This window comes from Danaus plexippus, chromosome 6 (genome assembly GCF_018135715.1).
Source record: "Danaus plexippus chromosome 6, MEX_DaPlex, whole genome shotgun sequence".
Classification (NCBI taxonomy): domain Eukaryota; kingdom Metazoa; phylum Arthropoda; class Insecta; order Lepidoptera; family Nymphalidae; genus Danaus; species Danaus plexippus.
In genome coordinates, this window is record NC_083540.1 from 7950635 (window position 1) to 7972785 (window position 22151).

The following is a 22151-nucleotide window of genomic DNA, read 5'->3' on the forward strand; positions in this document are numbered from 1 at the left end:
TTATTCACATTAAGCCTTTTAATATAAAAAAAAATGTTTAAAGGTTGCAGTCTGATTAATAAGTAAATTTTGGATATAATTTCAGGTTCTGTATGAAGTTAATTTGTTGAACCAAATATTCTTCTTGATCTCGAACCCAAATCATAATAGTAGATCGAACGGTGGAAATTAATAACTAGAAAAAAATTATATTGACTAACCACATCACATCTACAAAATGGATCCAAAAAGAAAAAAAATATATAAAATATGATAATGAATTCATTTTGAATATCGTCTCCGCACTGAGCCGAACATAATTAGTACATAAAAATGGACAGGCATCACAATTATGTATAATAATTTTGATTACAAAATATTAAAAGTATTTCATTAATTCTTCACAAAATGTAACGAAAGGCATAGGTATGTAATAGCTCAAGTTTATATTAAGAAACAAAAACTTAGAATACCAACATAAACGTAGAATTTGTTAATAATGGACTGTAATAAATTTGTTCTACACCATTACAGGGCGAGCATTTGAAATAGATTCAAACTTTAACCTTTTTTGAACTATTATTTTGCTACGTGTGATTAAACTTTAACATAAATTTGATACGGGTAATATAAAGGCGATTACTTCACAGTGTGTGTACTTGGTCGTATTATATTTATTAAGCTAGTACAGATCTCTGTGTCGTAAGAATTTCAATAATTACAAGCAACTGGAAACATTTGTAAAGACAAAACTCTTCCTTATTAAAATTACTGTTACATCCTATTAACGTATAAATGCTTTTTTACATTCATTTAACAGCATATTATTTTAATCTACTCAAAAATATTGACCTTCGCCCAGACAGCTCGTTATCTTATGAATTAAGAACGTCTGAATCTGACCCTATTGTTCAATTTGTTTGTTCCCTGAGAGATCACACGTTTTTATTTGGCTTCATAAAAAAATCAATAATTTCAATAACACGAATATGTACAAAGTTGCATCGCTTATGAGGCCGTTAGGATATTCATACTAGTTGATACGTCTGCTTTGTTCACCGTTCTAAATCAAACAACCAAGTATTTTTAGGTCATCTTCTAGTAAAAGTCCAATAAAAATTCGTCCTTATCTTTGCAGATTACCCAAAACTAATTTAATGATTGCTCTTTTCATCTATCACAAGTCATAACGTGAGAACGGACTGTGTATTTTTTTTCTAATTAACTTGGAATTGGGATTAGCTTGGTAATATTATACTTTTTATTAAATAATGTAATATAATAATATTGTATAGGTACAAATTAAAATAAAATAGTAATAGATATTTTAAACGTGAAGTCGTAGCGAATGTCGAATAATTAATGTCTGGAGTTTATTAAATTATTTTATAATTATTAACAAATTTTTTTTTCCAAATATTTCAAGTTATTTAAATCAGAAATGACTATAAATAATATCCCAAAATTAGCTGAGATCATCACGAATTTGAATTCATCAAGACATGTCTAATATATACCAGCATTAGTCCGTGTATCGTATAGTAATGATCTTTTTTAATACGTGGGCGTTTCCTTAACTTCGTTGTGAGCCTGAGCCATCGATCAGGTCATCTTCATTTAAGCGTTACGTCATTTGCCTGATTTAGAGGCTTTGAGATCAAAAAAAAATCTATGACTATAAAACTTTACATTATATTTTATGTCTAGAAAGTGATTTTTATGATATTTTTATTGTAACCATAACTCAAACATATAAAAAAATATGTGAATAATCTCACTTGGTCCGACCACAAACTTGATAACATTTTAGTTTTAAATCGTTTTCAGAAATACGATTACCAATCTTAGAGATCTGTGTAACCAAGCATGTTTTTCCAAATATTTATGATAATGTAGGTATCATCTTAGACACTAATTAGTGCTTACGAGGAAAAATTTTATTAAGCTATAATACCAACTTTAAATTCTAGGTTGCAACCATTTTTGAACCTAATGCACCTCAAGGCTGTTAAAAAGGTTTGCCGCAGAATCTTTGAATAAATTTTATCTTACGAACCTTGGATTTTATTAAATTTATGTTAACATAAGAGATGCATTTCTGCTAGTTAGCTTGTACTTATAATACGTGATTATAAAAAACGTTTACCTGTCCTATGTGTTTTTTAAGTTCTTCAGTTTTTTGATCTCTATGTGGGTTGTCGAATCCGCAAAGGCCAATTCTGTAAAGGAAGAAGGCTTATGTTAGTCGACGCTTATCACGTAGCATATATTTTTATTGTGATGATTTCTGCATCGTCTGGAGAATAGCCAAACGTTAGAATTCATCATATGGTAAAAACCCTTAATAAAAAATAAAATATGGCTAATAAAAATATACCGAGTATAATTTACTTTGTTCCGATGCAGAGAATTATCTTGGCTGTCATATAAAAGTGAACATTACTGATATTTACTTCCATCGTTAGGAAGAAAATATGATTACATTATTTATACGCTGGAATTACGTATGCATCGGAATAATTAAAGGACTCTTGGCGGTTTTTTGGGTCATTAAATAAATATGTCTCAAAGTAAAGCATTAAGTCGAAGGAGTTACGTCTTTTTATTTACAGTATATTATCCATGCCATCAATAAAATAATGCGTCGATGGTTTGTTAAATTGACATTTAAATGAATTATTTACGATCTATTCCACTACGTATTTGTCATGTAACAAATTGAAGAATGACGCCAGAGGAATTTGCGCAGCATTAGAATGTCCACCACGTATAGTATCGGAATATTGTTTTCTCAAAACCGTTCCTCGCTCGCTCTGAGAAATAACATTTGTTTCTCATTGATATTCTGCTGATGACGTATCTTTGAGCGGCGCCTACTGATTGGAAATTTCTAGTTTGACTACAGGTCTCGTTCAAGTACAAGGTTTTGCTATTCAAACGATATATCATTCAGCATGGGCGATTAGTTTTCTAATGAAAGTGATTATGCCATATTACAATATATTCCGCTATAAAAAGAAACCCTGCCACAGAACACATTTTATTATTTAAAAATGAAAACAAACACTCTAATGAATTCAGTCGTTCCTAAAATATTTTGACATAAATCTCATTACTCACTAAAATTACCTTTCCAAAGTTTATAATAAATTTAATATGAAGTAGGTCACACATTTGTAAGAAGTCTATAAATTTAATGTCTGAGTAATTTGCATTACCAGGAACTTTGTTTTTTTCGTTCATTCATTCAAACCTTCCCTCAAAAATTCAAGGTATCAGATATCTTTTAGTACTAAAAGTTTTTAAACATATATAGATGTGACTGTCACACACAAATCAGTAAACATAATCAACGATATTTCGTTGTAATAGAACAAAACATTTTAAATTATATAATTTTCTAGCACTGAATGAAATACAATATAATTAACGAGCCATATTGATAGTTCGTCGAACCAGTTCTAAGTGAACGGCGACCTTGCAGCTACTGTCATATGCGCGTGGCCCGATCGCGTTATATTTCATTATTTGCCAATCAGTAAAATCTGTACACAAGTTTTAAATTACTGAGAGACCGTTATATTACGTTCATAAATATACCCTAGAAAAATACTTTAGCTTAACTTCAGATATCAAGAAAACTAGTACGTTACTATTGTCAAATATTGATTTAAATATAATTTTAATATATATTCTATATGCATCCCATGGTAGCAAATCTAGCACTTAAATGAAACTAGTATTATTCGGATTCCGATAGATGTGAACATCTCGTCTGCCCGTGATCACGGTTGCTGCAATGTAACCGAAACGTCGGGATTATGTAGTTTTTTAAATAATAAAATCCGCGTAGTATATCCGAATAATACTAGTTACATTTAAATGAATAAAACTCGCGAAAATCTTAGATCTCATTAAATCTAGCACTGTTTACTATTTTGTCTTTATTTAGACTTAACGTTGCAAATTTGTCTATATTAGCGTAGAATTTATAACAACAGGATGAAAACAATTAAAGGCTAATTAATTTATTATGCAACGATTTCAAATGACAAACAGATAAACTTGGCAATATATGTAACACGTTTAAATTCATAGACAAAAAGGCCGCAATTCTTCGGATGACTCAATAATTAAATAGGCAAATATTTGAGAAGGCGTAAAGTAAATATCCTTGGTCATAATAACGAGATTTCATTCGAATCAATAAGAAACTCAATAAGTGACATTATCGTGATTAGAAGCTGATTATGTTTTTATGTCAGTATTTATATAAACAATTGAAATATCTCTGCATGGACAGAAATAACATGCATTGACTCCGACCGTGGACACTCGTGACTCCACCAAGGCCGCGTCATAATGAAATGGTAACCGTAATTAGTATCACCTTATTAGTTATTTAATAAAATGACATGTTATTTACTTGCAACTGTTCCAGTCACGAACGATGCGAAATTGTTGTGTCGGAATATAAATCACGCTGTCGTTTTTTTCATTCACAACAAATCGCAAATCATGGACGGTACATTCAATTCTATTTCCAAGGAAGCGAACATTCTAAACATTTATCATCAAAGGCAATGGGAGCGTTGTAGACACTTTAGGTAATGTGCGCACAAACCTGACAAATGTCCTTATATTTGTATTGGTTTGAAATGAATATGGAACGCTCTAATACACTAGGTGTCGATTGCAAAATTCAACACATTCTAATTTCCATATTAAGCCTTTGTACTCGATGATAATTTAAATTCAATATAACTTTATATAAAAAGATTTTGTGTGAAGCTGTATCTTGTATGACAATCGTTATTGTGTGCGTGTTTTTCTCAATACAGGTTGTTTTGGAAGGCTGTATATCAAGCCGAACACATTCACGCAATCGGATATATGACGGAAGCAGGCTGACATGCAATACGAACTAACACTTAAATTTCTTATTCTTTACGTTAATTGATTTCAATTAAGGAAGTGTTCGGAAAGATAAAAAACGAAAACCGGACGAATGCTGGTTTGACTTGCAATCCGACGGTTTCCGACAGAAAACAGATTGGTTGTTTGCAGTTCTACATTAAGTTGCAGTATAATTACTTCAATTGTTAATAAAGATATTGGGTGCTTTTATAAATTACTTAATGCTATTATTAATACTGAGAGACAAACATAATTTGACGTTTGATAACTTTTGTGAACGTATATAGGTACCGTGGTTATGTACATACACAAACCACTTTTTATATATTGTATTCATTGCACGCAGTTTAATTATAATTTAACTATACACTTTTGATTTTTATTAAGAACAAGAAAGTTTTTGATACTGGTTATACTTGATATTTTTAGTGTTGTGAAAGATAAACTGTTAAAGACGTCCATAATTATCGATAAAAATCATTCAGCAAGTTGCATTAGTTTTTACTTATTAAGAGCAAAGCAAATACTCATTTATAAGGTCAGCGAGGAACTAAGACTTACCTCTACATTAACAATAACTTTTATAACCATCACACTCATAAAGATCATTATATTTATATATTCCCACAGAATCTTACGCAAGTTGAATAATCATAAAAAACATAAAATCGAATTCCTTTCAAGGATTTATTTCATTCCAAACCAAATATAGCCAGTCCTAGTGTAGGTTTAAAATTGCAATTAGAGCCAATAATTCTCTACCTTATAAATGATTAATGTTCATAAAAACTTTATGGAATAAATCGTATCAATAATCTGTCGATGGTGGAAGTAATTCATGTTTAATAAAGAATAAATTAAAAAAAAATTATGAATCATCGACATCGATAAAACTCGTTGGAAAGCACTTTCGTTCGCGGAAACATCGTCGAAAGTAAAAGCTGATTGGTACCGGATCGGTTCAGTCTCGAGTAGGAAGCGCGAGCCATGTTGACAAGGATCATTGTTTACTTGGATATGGCACTTATGAATTCTAAGACAATATTTAATATAATTTCTTTTTAGAACATAATCTCTAAACTGTAAAATTTTCTTAGATCTATGGTGTGATTTTCTTAATTGTTTAAACTTACAAAAGAGGAATAATAAAAAAAATAATAATCCCACCGTCCTAGGTACTTACAACGACTATATTTAAATTTATATGTCGTGAGATACCTTTTTGTTAGGCAAAAATTTCTTAAATAGCTATACTATAATCTCGTCCTTGTGGTAACGCTAATGATTTAACACTAATTAGCGGATTACAATACATTGTAAACAAACGTTTATATGCGTAGATTGTTTGGACAAGAATCTAAAAGTTCAACGGTCATTCGCAATAGTTCTTAAGTTTCCAAGGTTATAACTGTTTTAGCTATATTTAAAACACGGTTTCTTGTTATTTACTTGAAAAAATCAAATACATTTTTGGACACAAAAGAACAAAAAACTATGGGTGTAAAAGTAACGCTGCACTGATGGAAAGTAATTGAACAGAAGGCCTTACAATTTACAATTCAATGTAACTTTGAATCTGATGTATAGTACATGACCGTTGTAGGTCAATAGAGACAATAGCTGGTGATGTGATCCGTGACTTCGATGTTCCAAGGATTTGGGTATTCGTATTTATGTTGTAAAAGTAGATCATAAATAATATTCGATACTTAAAATCCCTATCCCTAAAGAAAGGGTTAGGAATATTATAGGAACGACTGGCAGAAAGATTCTTAAGATTATTTTATTCACAAAAAAATTTATGAGAAATTACCACTAACCATTCATTGTATTTTTTTAATATCAATATCAAAATCAATGCCAACAAAGAACAGTACTAAAGTCCAGCCGTAGCCTATTTCATTTTGTCTGCACTGTATAATCGATTTCCGTAATAATTGATGAATACCGCATTACTACTTTCTTTTTCTTTCATTTTTCTTTCATTATCCCCTTGTATTTGCCATTACAGACGCTCCAGTTGGTATCAGTGTCAATATCACAATGACTTTGCTTTCATTGTGCAGAACAGTTCGCACCGTGTTGAAATGGAAGTGTAAACCATAGGGCCAGCTCAAGAAAATTGATTTGTATGGGTATAAATAATTTGGAACTTTCTTGCCACATTATAGAGATTGATTTTGTTTACTGGCATTTATTATTATTGACAGAAAACCTTTTAAATTTAACTCAAGTCAAGTTCAAAGTAATTATAACTACATATTTTTTCTGTTAAACTTATTCCCACTACAAGAGACTAGCTCCGTTAATGTTAAAGATATTAAAATCCTTCTAAATATTTATCATGTAAAGATATCAATGTAAAATATTGCATCGAAAACATAAACAAACATCATGATCACATATTGTAATAAAATGTATCACACAATGGCTTTTAGATTTGCATTTGAATGAATGTAACAGAATTTATTGATCCTAGAGGCGTTTAAGAATTCTTATGTCAACATGATTTACCGAGTTTCATAATCATCAGACGTAAGTAAGGCATTGGTGTCATATCAGAACTACAATGGACCACACAAAGTAAGCTAATGTCAGGTGCGCTAGCGTAGATATACTCCATTAAGATTTTATTATTTATTTTATTCATTCCAAAGTGAAGTCAGATAAGTCGTAAGAAATTTTTTTCTTTATATTATCCTCTTGAATTATTAGGGTTCAGATAATTTTTGGGGCGACGAAGCATCTGCAACGGCGAAACGTATTTGTATAGTTACATTTCAAATGATTAATAAAAATAGTGTTAAATGTGAAATCTGTTTACCGAAAGACTGAAAAAAAGTATGACATGAAAATTATGTTTTAAATTAACACCTTTCAAAATTTTACTTTCCTTTACACAAGAATTTGTTTTAATAATTACGACACTTTCTTTGAATTACGACACTTTCTTTGAATTACGACACTTTCGCGTATGTCAGTAAAATCCTTTAAAGTCCAGTGTAGTATATACGGCTTAACGGTATCATAGTTCAATATTTTCTTGGAAATTTCTATTCACTTATATGTAAATTATCATTATCTTTCATCAAATGTTTAACATTTAAATTATTTGCTGCATATCCAGATCAAATCTTGGTATCTGTCGCGATCTTAAACGTTTGTTAATTCCTTTTGTGTGAACAATGCGTTTGAGTTCACGCACAGAATCGAACCCGGCGACCTTCGGCACACCTACTGAACCATTGATACTTAAACAGGATGTGATGATCACGACATTTTACACATAGCCTTAATTTAATGTTGTTTTTATAAAATCAAAAATCCTTTACCAAATTAGCGTCATCGGAGTGTCGTTTCGTTTTTTTTTTAGTCAGCCATAAGTTCGTCAGCATACGCTACGATGTCGATATTTTACGCCCTTTTTTATCATTGTCTTAATTTTTTTATTGAATATATTTTATTTTATGATATTCATTGAAGTTACAACTTTAAATATAATTCAATTATAGGATTTTTATATTAATTATTTTCATTAATAAACGCGTTATGGAAAAATATACATCGAAGTTTTATAATAAAATTCTGATACTATCAATGGGCCATCTCCAAATCCTTTGGTTTAAATATATATTGTTCTTAGTTTTGATTTGATAAATATAGTATTAAAAAAACACGTACCTAGTTAAAAAAATATTTAATCACTCCCAATTGAATACGTTGTTTTGGCAAAGAGAATAATTAATTAAATGTTGGTTGAAATGTTACAAAATTTCAAACATTTCTCAACGAGTTTACAATATAATATAAAAACTGGCCCAAAACAGATAATCTCTTTAATAAGCGTGAAAATATTTATTACAGCAACTGTTTGTTTAACTTGAGGATTTATTATAGCAAGGCTGCTACATACAATTACGGTAACGACCACTACAACTATATTTTCGTTCGTCTGTAATCTCTCTTGTTGTTGCAATTATAAATGGAATTCTTTTTATTTTGTTACTATATTCTATCTATTTAATATACTAACTTAAAGGTCTTCATCAACACTAATTAACCTTTCATCTATTATGTATGTATCATACAACACTATTAACGAATCTTGCGCAGACGAGCAAAAGGTTACTTGACCAATTTAAGGAATGAAAATGACAGCGTTTCGAAATCACCTCATATATTATTTATCGTTCATAACGTTCAAACAAAATGCAGCACTGTTTACTATAGAGGTTTATTATTAAATGATTTGCATAATTTCTATTACATTAATAGATATTTTAGTAATTTCGCCGCTTTAATTTTAAAATCGTTTTACGAGTTTTATAGTAATGTTTCTGCACAATACAAAGTGAAAGTAATATAGACGGTTATGCTAAAAGTTCAATTAAAGGTTGCATGAGAAACGTCGATGTCAAAACATGATGTCAACGAAAAGTCAGTATTATCATAAGATACAACAAGACTTTTAGGGGTCATAACTTTAAGGAAAGAAATGGCCTCGAAATGATATTAATTAATAATCTTTCCGAGATATTTTTTATTAAAAGTTTCATATAAAATTTACTACATTTCATTTATAATATATGAAGTTATGAGACAGGTTCGAATACATTTACATGTATGACTTACATCAAGCAATTAAAACGAAACAATTATCTGTAGTCAATAAAAGACATTTCGACTTTGGAAATCCATTTATTCCGTTTAATGCCCTAAACCAGGCTCACACTTTTGAATTGAGTAATGTCAAATGATTGTGTCACCGGGCGAGTTTAAGAATTATGATCGTTATGTCCTTAAATACAGAGTTTTAAATCTAATGAAAATGCACGAAATTATCACCCACAGTTCTGAATTAGCAAATTATGGGCCATTAAATGTTATACAAATTGTCGTGTAATCGTAACCTTTATTATAACCATTACAACAAACCGTTTTACCACTATTAAAAAAATATATCGTAATTCATATTGCAAAGCGAAACTTTTGTGATGGAAAATAATAGCTTAATCTCCCATAGATATTACAAATTGTTTTGTAGATATTAACAAATCCTTGTCGACATATAGATCGATTGACTATTTAATAGTCACGTTCTGATTTTAGTAATCAATATTTTTCATCCCGGAATATTTTATGGATATTGCTTATGACTATCGATACCGAGAGTAAAATTCGATTGTACTTCGAAACAGGCGAAGATTTTCCATTCGAGTAGCGTTCAATAGTTATATTTTTTATATAACAGTTCATAGTATTTACTATTTTGTTTGAAAGCTCTTCATTTTACTAATGAACTCGATATAGATGTTTTTTTTTTTAATTTTATATTATATTCATGACCAAATAATAAAAATGTTTCTGTTCCATAGAGTTCGAGCAAATATTTAACAGAATTAAGTTCCATTCCCTGCAATATAATGTCAAAACATAACGTGCTAATATTATCATATCAAAATGTATCACAGGCACGAATATGTAAAGTACTCTGAATTTATAAGACTAACAAAGACTTTCGTTAGTGAATACAGAATCACGGATCATTGTAATTGTAACTTCACGCTAGTAATGTTAAACATATTTCATGTAAGCTAGTGTTAAGAGCAAAATGTATAACAACCCTCTAATACAGGAACAAAAACGGACACGAAACGTACAACCGTGGGTCGAATCGTTCCAGCGGATCAGTAATAAAACACGTTAACACTAACTAGCCCACGTGCACTCGACCATCTGATTGCCTTCATTTGCATACATTGACAGAAACAAAAGTAGCTACTTCACTTGAGATCAAAAATATCCTCTAACTCGAAAGATAACGACACGTACTTTGTAAATTACTGTACGATCGAGTGTTAGACACGAAAGCTTCGCATGCGCAAATTGCGTTAAATCTTAATTGAATTCTTAATAGCTGTAAGACGGTAAATTTACATTTTTAGTAAATTAGATCTAGCATGCAATATATAAAGTCCATTTTCAGTTATCTCGGTTGAGATTAAAGGGTCTTAGAAAGTAAAACCTAAATTACGTTTTAAATGACGCTTAACTGATTCTCTGTTATTTTAAAGTAAGTATGTCATATATTTAAAATTCTTTTCTTAGTATGATATTAGAGTGTTTAGTTTTTGTTCGGAATCAACTGTAGCCAGGAATCAACTGTTGATGAACTATGAAGAGTAATACAAACATATCTTGATTTACTTATTTGTTAGCAGTGGACACTGAACAATGTTAAATTTAATATAACAATGCTTGCATAAGATCTGAAACAAATTCGTTGACACTGACCAATAAGATCTCTTGCAAAAGCCTACCTCAATGTCGTCCTACTTTCCAATCGCAACCGCACTTATAATCAAGTGTATTATATAGCAAACAATAATTATGTCACACAACAGAATAAAACATAATTGAAAAATCAATCATAATCCAACTGGACAGGGTTCAAAGTTGAATGTTTATGACTTCGCAATCTTAATCGACAAATCAAATGAATCTGTTGTCAACTGCGCTTAAATTACAAGTACGTATAGACAATAAAAATTTATTATATATAAAATACAGTTCACTTTGCTATACATTTTCTAAAACCAGGATTCGTAGGCGCCAGCAGTTTGACGTATTACCATGGCGCCTGTAGAGTAATTTAAGTAGGAGTTAAATCTTAAATTTTGATTGATACAGTTGGTATGTCAGCTGTTTCGAATCGATAATATAAGCGGTAATGTATTTCAGTTTCATTTGTCTATAAATTTATGTCAAGGAGTTTATATATAATAAAGATAGCTAATGAGCTATATAAAAAAAAAATTAATTAGTTACAAAATGATGAGAATTCAACACAACTTAAACATGGTATCATAGCAAAGGTTATGTGGCTAATATTCGTTTCTATTGCAGAAAACTTAGTATGTGCATTCAAATCATATTATAGGAGTACTTTAAAATAACGAAGTAAGGTATTCATAAGGACTTATGATGATTACCAATCAATGATCACATTGGTGTCTACCGCATTACGCGTTCACAAAAACCAAGGTTCCCTATTGTACACATGGAGCTCCGCGCCAACTAACAAAGCAAAGATATCGATAAGAACACAATAAACAATAACATTCAGCTAATGTTGCAACACATAATAGTTATGCGACCGTGGTTTTAGGATCGTTTACATCCTACGATTTGTCTTACGACAAAATAAAGCAATGCACTCTGCCCTACACCTCATAGCAATGTTTATCGTTTATATAATTAACTCTATTGTTATTTAAAAATTTACTTGTATCTTTTTTTAATCGACCATTATTTCATAAACATTGTAACACAAAATTAGGTTCTAAACTACAGCTTTGTATACGTTTCAATATATTAAATTATATTGAAATGATAGTTAAGTTTATGTCCAAAAATATTGACTTGTAGTCGTACATTGTAAAAGTCAGGACGCGTGCCGATTTGAAATGTCGTGTGGGCAGATTGTCTGAGACATTATCGAGGGGGTCGGGCCAGAGTAGCGAAGCACCTGGCTTTGCTTGTTACGTTTAAGTAATTTATTCAATCAGGAATATTGTAAAATATACATTACATATAATATGTATTACCTGTATTACAAAACACGGAAATCAGTATTTGTAATCATTTGTTTACTTAATATCATCAAGCTGACGTATTTCAATAGTTAGGTTATCTTAAAACGGTTTTGACATTTGGTTATATTAAACGAATATATATCTACATTGTCTCGCATTCAGTTCGTGATTGAATTTATCCTTTATATAAAACATTAAAACGACCGATATCCTCTCTTTACCAGACAGAAACCTAACAATAAATAAATAAATCTTCGCGTGTCGCAGTCTAAACAAAAAACAAAGAAAGCAAGTACACTTCCTACAAACCGCAATCCATTAATTCAAATAAAATTAACGTTAGAGCGACCATTTTCCTATCAGACATCCGTAAACCAGTCCTAATTATTAGAGGGAATGTTCGATCTTTATTGTTTGCGGTCTCCTATACTATATCTAACTAATTAATGTGTGTGGATTTAGTATGTGTGCATCTGATAGCGGACTGATTCACTTCCTTGTTTGTATCACAGAGAGAAAAAATCTTAGATTTAATTTATTTAATTCAGCTGGCTAAAAACGTTCTCTTTTTACAGATTAAAATTAATGTCATGAATGAATGCGTCCATTTATCTTTTATAGATCCTAATGTTTTATTCGTTTGCTTCTACTTTTATCAGTTAATGACAAAATAAAAGGCCAACTCGGACCTACCTCAATGATCAGTCGACGCGAGTTTCGTGTCATTACGCAGCATCCGATAGCTCCTCACCGAGATGACATCGCGTTTAATCCGACGCTTAGAATAACGAAAGATTTATTGCACTTTAAATTATACTTGAGAACATAATACTAAAGCAAACTAAACCTAAATGTGATGAACATTATGTAATTTTTTGTATAGCATCTATTGACGTAGTGTTTAGAAAGTTTATAAATGATTTATAACAATCAATCATTAAAATTACAATGCAAAATTTTACTGCAACCGCCAATAGCTCCGGCGTTAGGCGTGTTAAGCAACCGGTCATAATCAAATCACTTATCGACGCGTGTGCACGCACACTTGCTTAATTGTTGCCAGAGCACAAAACGTGATTACTTTCTCTAAACATATAATTAAGAAATGATATCATTTTAAACGCATATAATTAACATTGAATTGTAAAAGTTATTTATAATTCGTTGTGTTTTGCAACAACACGATTTCAGATTATTTATCATTCGGGATATGTAAAATATTTAAAATATAGTTAATGTTATAATTTAAATTTATGAATAAATAATAGCAACACTTGAATGACCTTGTCAACGCACCGTTGAATTTATTTCGTTTGTAACATTTATACACCAGAAAGGAAATCTTTTACAAATTTGAGCAATGTATCTTTAGCAGCTTTCGAAATAAAATGGAAGTTTAGTGCTACGTAACATCGCTTTATTACTCGAAATGTATACAATTAAATGTTTTATTTAACTACACGCTTGTAAAGTAATGTTTCAAAGGATCACTGACGTGATGAAATATTTATTCCTTTCGCTTTTTAACTACTGAATAATCATTACAAAACGTAGAGTACAACAAAACGTTGATTTAATAGCATCACGACGGTGTAAGACTAGGCTGATTAAAATCGTAATGAATCGGTATGTAGGGCGGCCACGTGCCACAGGCTTGGCTTAGAACCTATAAACTGTTTATGAAGCAGTTATTTTGCAATATGAATAAATCATTGTAAGCTGAACAGCTCTAGATGTAACTAGATCTTACAAGCTTTTCTATAATTCTGTTTTAATTGAGGCTGCGTCGCCACTATTTTATTCATATATTAGTGATGTATTGTTTGTCTTTGTATATTTATCTATAAATTTAAGCATTTGAAATGACAGGTTGTTTGAATTTGGGCATTGGATATAAGTGCTTATTTATCTTCAGTTTTAATATTTCTGCTTCTTTAGTATAAAATAAACATAGGTATCCATTTTATTATAAACATTTTTAAATTTAAGTCAACGTACCTCATTCCATCGAATCCATCATCAGAACCGTTGATAGTAAGCACAGGCGCACGAGCGTATGCCTTTGCCACTCTCCGATTCTTTTCAAATACAATAACCTTCGCCCATATCTCATCGTCGATTTGAGTCCATTTGTCTAAAACTTCTTGTATGTGTTCCTGTAAGAGATAGAACTATATTAGAAAAGTACAATGGATGTCAACTGATGATTAAAAAATATATATTATCATTTTTACACATCGAAATTAACAAAAAAAATTTAATATTTGACACGTTTCCTCAGGATTCTGACAATTAGAGACGGTTAAATCCGGGTGTTTGATATCTTGGTTCAGAGATCATGTCAAACGAGCGAGTTAAAAAAAAGTATGAAAAAATATACGCTCACTAACTTGTGACACTAATCAGGGGAGCAATCTCATATATGATTCATACATGGAATGTTTTTGAGATCATCAAACTATTAAGCCCCTATATGTCTATGAACAATCAAGTGCCAACCAGACTAGTTTGTGAGCTATAACTATTATTATCTTTTCATCAAGCAGACGCTCCGTGTATGGCGTATAATTATAATTACCAAAAACGTCCTTGCCTGTTCCATTTTATGGAAGATTACCATAGTTTAGACAGACCCGGTGTAGCAATGTTCTTGTACGACACACTGCCTGTACCGCTGTAACGATACGCTCTAGTAATTTGCCAACATAGATTATAAACTTCAAGGCACATTATCTTGCAGTCTTGTATCTATGTTGTGTGAAGTGCAATTGAAAGTGATTTCATTGAATCATCAATGATTTCGTATTTTACTAAGAATTTACTTCATCTTTTACTTTTTTTTAAATAATTTTATGTGATATAGAATTCATATATTAGGAACAGAACAGAAAACGTAAACAAAAATGTTTGTATAATTTAAAAAGAAATGAATAAAATAAGATACAGTGTTTAAATACATTTGTTTGATTATTATTATTATTATTTAAGGTTATAAGTTAGTGTGTTAAGGCGCGGAGGCAGGTTTCACTTTCAAAACTGAATAGTTGGTCCCGACAACGCGAAAGTTCGTGATTGATGCCATGTTGTTTATAAAATTATATTTTTTACTTTATATTGTGAGATTTAAATAAATAAAAAAAAACTTATATCTATGCTCAATACATTACATCAAAATAAAAATGAACTTCCTTGTCCGTTGTCTAAATGATTACTAATAATGATAATCTATTTCGTTTTTGTTATAAAGTAATTTGTAAAATAGAATTAACTTTTTGATTAATATTTCAGTGAAAAAATATATATATTATTTAATTTGTAAGCGACATTGATAGTGTCACGATTTTTGAAAATAATTTTGTCATCAATAATAATAAATTTAAAATCATTCTTTTCAAAAGCAAAATGTTTTTTAGGTCATATTCTCTACATTAAACTTAGTAGGAAGCTTTAAATAATGCAAATATTGTATCCATTTCTCGAAAAATAGTATATAAAAATATTAATTTTAGTAAAAACGTATAATTCTTTCATCAACTTCAAGATATGCCTCATTGCATTCGTGACCAATAAAACATAATTTTATATCCCCTACCTGCTTTAAAACCTACGAAGTTTCTCTAACGAATAAGGATTTTATGTCTGACTCGAACAATATTATAATTTTAGTGTGCGTTTAATGAGATGAAAACATGTCAAATAATTTTTGCGTAAATGAGTAACGAGAATACATATCTTGATACCTACGAACCTTCGCATTTGTATTATTAGTGGGACTAGACATTGCAATCATCATTAGTGTACACAATACTGAATAATATTCAAGTGTCCGAGTTTATCATTATAACAAATCGATGGTACTTTCTCTCGATCGCATAGTTTTTGAGATCTACATTAGCACGTGCGTACATACTGGTATATACCAAAGTACAATCGTATGCCGCGAATGAATGTCGCTCGTTAGTCTCAAAGGTTCAGTTCTGAACGTCATGCTTGATCATTGGTCTGATTTATGTTTTCATCTTCACATAATGGACTTGTCCCTTTTTAAATTTTATATAATGAATATTGAAAAATTAGTTGGAACTACTTTAAAACCACTTCAAATTACTACTTAAAATGACGTTGTTTTTATTATAAAAATATAAAGATTCTGATCTCCATAAAAGGGTTTAAATATAATATAATATTACATGTAAGATAAATCAGAGATTTTATTGCATTCACATTTGAAGTCGAAATTATAATTGATAAATTATTAAAGGTTAAATCATCATCCATATAAGCAATTGTTTCTATTTATAATTGATAATAATTAGTGTTGAGCAATATTTCGTAAGCGCGATTAGAAACTGTGTATTAAAAAATATTTTGGTAAACTATTCATTAGTTTATGGATACTCTCATTTGCCTTTACTCATATGCTGCCAATGCCTAGTGACTTCGCATTTTTTATTCTCGATATTTTGTCTGAAGAAACTTTCGACTCATCGACTTTCTGAAAGTCACGTTAATGGGACCTAGTCTTAAATACTTAAGGGAAGGAAGAATAATAATACTTTTTTGAAGTTTTACCAAAGACACAAAGACGAGTTTAATGGCTAAAAAGAAATAGTCATATATAGCCGTAAGAACTTCAGACGACATTTAAATGTCCTTTTAGCTGAGACCAATTGGTTATCCGATATACAAATTATTTTTGACTTTTTGGGATAACGTATAATGAATTTAAATAAGTTTAAGTTTTTATTTTTATTACTTTAATTTTTTTGCCAGTTCACGGCTAAAAGGAAAAATATTGGAAAATTTAAATGAATTGATATTATATATACGTTTGGTGTGTTACTTCACCGTAATAAAATGTTGTACGATACGACATCTAAAAAAAAATATGTTATACCATATAAGGCAAGGACGTTAGAGGTAAATACTTTTAATTTATTAACTTCACAGTTTACTTGTTTGCGTCGAGCTATTTTGTCTCATCGATTCTTATGGTTTGCACGCATGTGTCATGCATTATAATGTTTAGCATTTAAAGGTCGTTCCTAGCTTCATCTGGCACTGTTTAAATTTTTTATCTGCATTGTCGGCATATGCCAAATTCCTAATTTATAAAGTAATTTTGTCGGAAACTTTCTTAAACTGAAAGCAATTTTTTATTATGCATTTATTGATAATTAGCAGAGATTTAATTTTTCAGAACAATTTTCTTCTGTTATCAATATCTATGAAGTTCTATTATAAGTAATTAGCCGTTGACCACAAACGAGACGATGTTTTAATGTATCTCTTAATTTCTGTTTGTCTTACAATCTAATATGTTTATAAAAATCTATGTTAAATGTCAACCTCAGTCCTCAAACTGGTTCTCCATATAAAGATTAACTGGGTTTAGGTTAACATCTATTTATCCAAGAAAGAATAGAAAAGTTATTATGCACATATATTTCTACCCACCTGTCATAGTCCTTCCGCATTCTTAAAATGTAGAATTCTAGCCATTGGAATATATACTTAAGTAGTTGTGGATAAGAATCATTTTTATACAATGAACGTTTTTTAACGCTGTTCTACATACAAACAGTTAAATGAAGGCCTTGCGGTCAAGTTTCCGTAATGTTTTTATTAGACGAGTTCTCATTAAGTGTCAATATATTAAACATCGTCATTCAATTTGAACTCTATGTGTATGCTTATAAGGTGTCACATTCAGCTCTGAGTGAAACATATGTCTTGTAAGGAATTTTCAAATTGTTTAACAACATGTGAGTATTTTGAAAGAACTTTTTTTTACTTCAGTATGTCCAAGTTTATCCCAAAAGTTTTTACGTAAAATAAGCTTGTCGCTATTATAGAAAACGTGCTGATTTCAATCTTTAATGTGATTTCTGTTATTTACGACCAAGAAGTGGAACAAACATAAAATAAGTGAATCTGTTGAAATAACGAAAAAGTAAATAGTGTAAAAAAATCCTTTTAACAGTCAGTTCAAAATACAATTTGATCCATCTCAAGTGACCTTTCCAAAGGCATTAAATTTTTTATCGATAGTGTAATATTTAAAAAAAAAATATTCAAAAAGTTATCTCTTCATTTAACAACCAATCAAATTTGCGGTATAGTGTAATCTGATACCATTGATCTATCAAAGATCTGTATTTTTATGTTATGTTGGCAACACTTCAAGGTGTGTTAGAATAAATATACACAAGACAGGTTGTCAAACTGTTAAAGCGTAAATTCAAATTAACTGAAATAATAAAAAAAAAACAAGGTTTTAAATATATCTATTAAAGTTAATTTGATAAGATTATGACAGCACCTATTTATACCAACCGAAGCCGATTGATCATATTAATGACTGGTCACGTAAATACTAAATACCCATATTCCTATAGATTTATTTTAAATGTCATATATCAATGACAAATTAGTGAAGAAGATACGTCGAACATCAAATTAATTTGTATAAATCTTTAACCTTTAACATCGTATCGCATGAAATACGTAAACAAATTCAATATAAAAATAATGTGTTTGTCGAAACGTTCGTATTTATATATTTTAATTTTTTCTATGAAAAATTATAGTTACTTATAAAGTGTAGATTTTAATTTAAATAAATAACGCAGAGTGGTTGAGATTTAATTTATTTCAATATGGAATTATAATCACACTTTTTCTTACAAGATTTTTTATCGATCTAAGTTATAACCGAAAATATATTGAGCAATGTCCTCCTGTATTTGAATTAACTTTGGTTTAATGCGCGGTAGTTGAACCAGTTTTTTACTCCATACTATTGACATGAGATGTAATCTAACAGCAGTGAAAGTTTTATACTCACGGCATATTCGTGTTGACATGTGCTTCTTAAAGTGAGAGTTATATTACATTAACAATAAAATAATTCATCCGTTTATACGATCACCTTTTTATATTTCTACATTTAGCACACGTTACGTACTTATATGAGAATTAAAAAAAAACTCAGTACGTTTCATGGTCAAGCTTAGATATGAATCTATTTGTTTCGTGCTCTTTTTGATGAAATTGAAACTATATAGAGAATTTCGTTTCTTTGGAATGTAAGATGATTACTATTTAAATTATCATGAGTCAATCATAACAAGAAACAAAATTTTCTTATAAGATTATTACGACCGTGACACTCATTGTTATTATAACTAAATAAGCTATTTGTTAATAACAAAATGTTATTTACATATAGCGTATGTATTAACGGATAATTCACAAATGACCCCTGACTCCGTCGTACGCCGTTCACTTCTGTTGTATTAAAAGGTCAACGAGGGTGAGCGAGGCTGCTCTATTTGATGTAATATTCACCCAACGTCTTATTATAAGCATGTCGTTTGTATAAACCAATCGCTTTTTATGTTCGTCATGGTAGATTTAAAATAGGCTGCATTATTTTATCTTTTGTATACATAGGTACATTAATAAAAATAGGTATAATGACTCTACAAATACGAACATCTTTTTATTAGTTACTTTTTGTATCTTAAACAGTTGCTTGAATTTTAGGAAAATAACCTTTTAAATTATCTTATTTTCATGTTTCTTCGTTTCAATGAAATCGAAATCCTACACAGTAGTTGTAATATTAAAATCCTAAGTCTAGAATGTTCTGCCTACTATTTCAATATTAACTCTTTAAAAAGAATCCAAGCAAATACTTTTTAATTTTGAATATTGAAATCATTGTCAAATCATCAAAAGAGGTTTTATTTTGATGTCACTATTGGTAGAAGAGAATGAGGTATAATGCAGACAGTTATTCGCTGCAATGGATAGCTGTTCATTATTCCGGTGTCAAGTCTTGGAAACCCGACACATTCAGTCTTTAATAAGCTGTTTTCTAATCATTCACTACTGACATCTATGTTCCCTACGAATATCTGTAATGACTTGACAGGTACACATGTTGTATGATCATAGATTTATATCCATATTAATGGGAATTTAAGCCTTATGACTCGCCAAAAAGAACTATATTTGGGTTTACATATTTTAATACAGTAAACTCGAGTTGGATAGTGTAAAAGCGGAAAATAAAACAAAGCGTGCCAGAGGTGTGATGGATGACTTATTAGAAATTGTCTCGGCTGTAAAACTTTTTGTTGTACAACAATAACAAGCTGTTTATTAGACGTATCGAGATAAGATTTGAACATGTTCATATAACAAGTGCTATTCGAAAAGGCTTATTTAATGCTTCACTAGTCGTGTTAATTAGTATAAACATTTTGTTCGTGTTTTATAACAATGCGGTTGCATCACAGTGATCGAGATGTGTCATATAATTTTAATCTCATGAACGTATGACCCAGCAATCGTGTGAAAATCGGCGAGCACGCACAGAGCACGCACGCTCGTGAAAGCCTCGAGGTGTTACGTAAGTGTTTAACACCATTGTGGACACATTAATGACTCGTCAAATTGCCAAAAATTACTTCCCAATATGTTCTTTAGACAGAGTTTGAATCTGTTTTATGGATGGTAAAACATATTACGTGAAAGTGCTATTTTATTGAGTATAGTATAGTTTTGTAGAAACATATTCGTTTAATATACCATAACAAGCGTCCATACCTTACTAAGTGTAATTCACCAGTTTACAGACCAGCAGTTTTTTGTTTTACTAGAACCAGAAGAGCAGCCAATGGAAAAGGAACTTTAGATAAAGATGTACAGAGTCGTAATTGCAGTGACAGTTAATAACTGCAAGACAGGTGAGCAAAATAGAAAGTTGTTCACTTCCTGGTCACCAGTTCGCCTCGTCTTGCACGGCTGTACCCGTAGGTCTCTTACAAGGACATATCAGCTAATCGATTGTTATAATATATGGATAAAAATGAGTGAATAATATTATACATACGTATAATGTGGGACCAGTCTGTTCGTGTAAGAATGAATAATCAATGGAAAAGCGTTACATTGCAACACTTGTTCAAACTTATGTACAGATTTGAATGACAATGTTATTGCAAATGGTTTCCTTTTAGAACAACAATGAATGTAAAGCGTTTTATTCATACATTATTTTCCCTCAGAGACATTTATTATTATTAATTAAGTGATATTTTCGATTTCCTTTACTCTATTACTGCAAGAAACCGATGAAAGAGTTAGGTTCTGAGATATCGACTTTCACTGGAGACGCTAAAAAGTGAAACTGATATGAAAAGAAACGACAGATTGTATTGTAATAGATATTTCGTTAGATAAATAATAAAAAATTTATGTTATAACAAAAAAATATTCAATATTGTTCGAGTTCTTAAACTGTGTTTGAATCGAAAGGTGAAACAGTTGTCGCGGCTAAAACAGGTAATATCTTGAAGGTCACACTTGTATTAATAAGAACTACCACGAAATAAATATTCAATAATAAAATGAACTAAATCTTTAGTGTAAATATAATATTTACCGAGTCAATAATTGAGCAATCTAAATAGCATGCCAAGAGATTAGATCGTGAGGAATGCTCGTTTGTATTTCTCACACACGATCAACGTTTAGTATAGTCTCAAAGAATTCGTACCAATTATTGTTTCTGCTTCAAGAAAATTTTATAAAGAAATTAATTATCTTATTAACCAGACCGGCGGAGGTCGACTGTATATTGTTAATGTC

General features: G+C 30.4%; 1 protein-coding gene across 4 annotated transcripts in view; it reads right to left on the reverse strand.

Annotated features, from left to right (window-relative positions):
- The window catches only part of LOC116779101 (uncharacterized), a 90567-nt gene that overhangs the window by 13328 nt on the left and 55088 nt on the right, over positions 1-22151 (reverse strand). For all 4 annotated transcript variants that reach the window (XM_032673269.2, XM_032673270.2, XM_032673266.2 and 1 more), the window contains 2 exons: positions 14490-14647; positions 2126-2198 (listed from right to left, as the gene is read on the reverse strand). In XM_032673269.2, the coding sequence (XP_032529160.1) occupies positions 2126-2198; positions 14490-14647 (231 nt within the window). The remainder of the gene's footprint in view (positions 1-2125; positions 2199-14489; positions 14648-22151) is intronic.